The sequence below is a fragment of the Trichechus manatus genome, unplaced genomic scaffold (genome assembly GCF_000243295.1).
Source record: "Trichechus manatus latirostris isolate Lorelei unplaced genomic scaffold, TriManLat1.0 scaffold00213, whole genome shotgun sequence".
Taxonomy (NCBI): domain Eukaryota; kingdom Metazoa; phylum Chordata; class Mammalia; order Sirenia; family Trichechidae; genus Trichechus; species Trichechus manatus.
The window spans coordinates 3,119,323-3,122,450 of NW_004444149.1; the positions used below are offsets into that span (position 1 = coordinate 3,119,323).

At 59.0% G+C, this 3,128-nt stretch overlaps 1 protein-coding gene across 1 annotated transcript in view; it reads left to right on the forward strand.

Annotated features, from left to right (window-relative positions):
* CRTC2 (CREB regulated transcription coactivator 2) overlaps positions 1–1,877 on the forward strand; it is a 10,785-nt gene extending 8,908 nt beyond the window's left edge. Inside the window, exons 12-14 of the mRNA XM_004388588.3 lie at positions 285–554; positions 989–1,175; positions 1,292–1,877. Coding sequence (XP_004388645.1) covers positions 285–554; positions 989–1,175; positions 1,292–1,509 — 675 coding nt within the window. The 3' untranslated portion in view covers positions 1,510–1,877. The remainder of the gene's footprint in view (positions 1–284; positions 555–988; positions 1,176–1,291) is intronic.
* The last annotated feature ends 1,251 nt before the right edge of the window (positions 1,878–3,128 follow it).

The window sequence follows — 3,128 nt, forward strand, 5'->3', positions numbered from 1 at the left end:
CTGCTGTCTTCTCCATCCCTCAGGAGGTGTCCCAAGTACTTGATTACTAACAGTAGTTAAAGTATCAAAGTTTAGGAGTCATTTACTTCTGGAGTGGATTCAGAATTATCAGCTTAGTTACTTTCATCCTGATATGCATTTTTGAGTGACCGCACCCAACCCCAGAGACGCTCGGAGTGTTATCATGTTTGCGCTGAGAACGGTTCTAGCTTAAGAGACTGGAGAGCCCTAACTCTTGGGGGGTACCCTGAGGGGTAAGCTTCCCCGTTTTTCCTTCTCTTCAGGGCGTCCCCCTGGACACCAGTAAACTGCCCACCGACCAGCGACTGCCCCCGTACCCATACAGCGCCCCCAGTCTGGTTCTGCCCACCCAGCAGCCCACCCCAAAGCCTCTGCAGCAGCCAGGGCTGCCCTCTGAGGTGTGCTCAGTGCAGCCCCCGGGCGGGCAGCCCCCAGGAAGGCAACCCCACTATGGGACACTGTGCCCACCCGGCTCTAGTGGGCATTGGCAGCAGCCTTACCACCGGCCAGCGAACGACTTCAGCCCCGGGACTGTGAGTGCCCAGGCCCCTGGCTGAGAATCGGGGGAGGGGCAGACGGGGGGGGGGGAACTGAGGGGTGGCTCTGGTATATTCGGAGTTGGGAAATCTGGGATAGGGGAGATCCCCCCAGATAACATAGCACTTCTGGCCTGGGGCTTCTGTCTTCCCACACTGGCCTCTCCCGCTCTGGCCCTTTCTACCTAGTGTTGCTCCTCAGCCTGCTGTTTGATGGCCAGTGCCTAGACCTGCCCCTTTCCTGGCGTGCGTGCACGCACACATGCCGGCGTGCTCTCCCCATGCTCACTGCTGTTTCTCTGTCTCTGCCTCCATCCCTTGGGGGCAGGGAGATTGCCCGGCAGAGGGGCTGTGTTAGCAGGACCGGGCAAGACAAGCAGGAACACCCTGCTCCGAAGCCCACTCCTTCACTTCTGTCTGTGTGTTCCTAGCTGGAGCAGTTCAGAATGGAAGACCCGTCGACCAGCCTGGTGCTGGATCCCTCTGAGTTTTCCGAAGGGCCTGGAGTTTTAGGGGGCGAGGGGCCAGTGGGCGGCCTCCAGGACCCCCACGCCCTCAACCACCAGAACTTGGCCCACTGTTCCCGCCACGGCTCAGGGCCTAACATCATCCTCCCAGGTGAGGGGCGTGTGGATGGCATGAGGTGGAGGGAGGGCTGGTATGGTAGGAGCCCGAGGCGTCCTGGAAGAGTTTGTAGGGCACAGGGCCCTCACCCGTTTCCTCTATCCGCCCAGGAGACTCTTCCCCAGGTTTCTCAAAGGAGATTGCAGCAGCCCTGGCTGGAGTGCCTGGCTTTGAGGTGTCCAAAGGGTTGGAGCTGGGACTGGGGCTGGAGGATGAGCTGCACATGGAGCCGCTGGGCCTGGAAGGGCTAAACATGCTGAGTGACCCCTGTGCCCTGCTGCCCGATCCTGCTGTGGAGGATTCGTTCCGCAGTGATCGGCTACAGTGAGGGCACCCCCTCACCACCCCCCTTCTCGGCCCCACCCCCATCACTGTCCCTCTCCTCCCTTCCCCCTGGCCAGTAGGGACTCCACTCTCTGCCCCCAGATCCTCTTTCTAACGTGAATGAGGGATCCCAAGAATGAGAGAAAGCAAGGGGTTTTGTCCAGGTGGCCCCTGAATTCTGCACTAGGGGTGGGCCTGGGGGAGTTCAAGGGAGGACCTAAAGCACTTGTAACTTTGAAGCGTCTGTCTGGAGGTCAGAGCCTGTTGGGAAGCAGGGGGTAGAGGGGAGCCCCGGAGGCAGGGCTTGTCCGGATGCCTGGGGGTGGGCAGTGCCAGCCCCTCCTCGCCACTCTTCCCCTTGCAATGGAGGAGAGAGCCAGAGTGGATATTATTTTTTATTAAATATATTATATGTTAATAAAAAAATCATATCAAACCCTTTCTGTGCTTGACTGCTGTTTAGGGTGGGGCTGGGGATCCAGAAAGTTCTTGGGGCATAGCCCCTTTCACCTGCTGTGGTTTTTGCATCTTCTCGGCACTGTTGTGCTCTGTGGAAAGCCGGCCCAGCCTCAGGATTTGTGCCTGGCGTTGGACATGGGGGCCCAGGCTGGATGGAGGCTGTCCTGGCAGGCAGCAGGAAGTCACCCCCTGTGCCCTCTTCTCTGTCCAGGGCCCTTCTGCAGCATTAGGGGACGGGGGCTCTGACTGGCCAGACGAGTTACTGCTTTTCCTCACCCCCGAGGCCTGGCAGAAGTTCGGGGTGAGGAGGCATCTGCTGGCTGAGCTCCTGGGTCTGATGTTTCAGGTGAAATGACCCCAGTTCCCCTGGGGGTAACTGGCCTCAGTGCTAAGGCTGCCAAGGAGAGGGGGTTTAACATCTGCAGACTCTGGGTAAGGCTCGGGCTGGCTCCCTCTTCTTCCACAGCCCTTTAAGCCTAGAGGACTTGGACAGTGGTACATGGCCAGCCTCTGGCTCCACGGGCCTAGGTCTCAGGGAAGCCTCACTCCTGTCTCCTCACTGTGCATGACTTCACCGCACCCTCCCGACTTCTCCACTCATTCATTGGTGTTTTAATTCAGCAGATGCTTAAGTACCAACCACGTTCTGAAAGTTTCCTCATTCTGGCTCGGGCTGCTGGCCCTCTGACCATTGTCCTCTCCTCTCTTCCCCACCCAACACAGTGAGAAGAGCATTCCTCTCTTCACTTATGCTCACCTCCACCACTCTGTCCCACACCATGCAGTGCGGACCTCTCCTCTTCCTCTTTCCAAAGCTCTTTTCATTTTCAGAAAAGAGAACTGAGAGCTTCTGGCTCCAAGGGAATGCACTTTGCCTCTAAATCTCGAACTGGGGGAAGCCACCTGGGTCTTCGCAGCCTAGACCTTCGGGACTTTCGCCCTTTCCCAGACATGCACACGACATCTTTTGACTGTAGGACCCAGGGCTAAACAGGAGAGCGCCTTGGACTTCAGGGGCCCCCCGGGGTATGTCCTGCGGAATCGGCTTGGTGGTGGGAAGCGGTCCGGGTGCAGGGGGCCCTCCCAGCCGCCAGGGGTCGCGCTGCAGGCGGCCGGGCGCTAGGCCGGCGCTGCCAGGGTCACGGCCGCCGGCCGGGGAGGGGG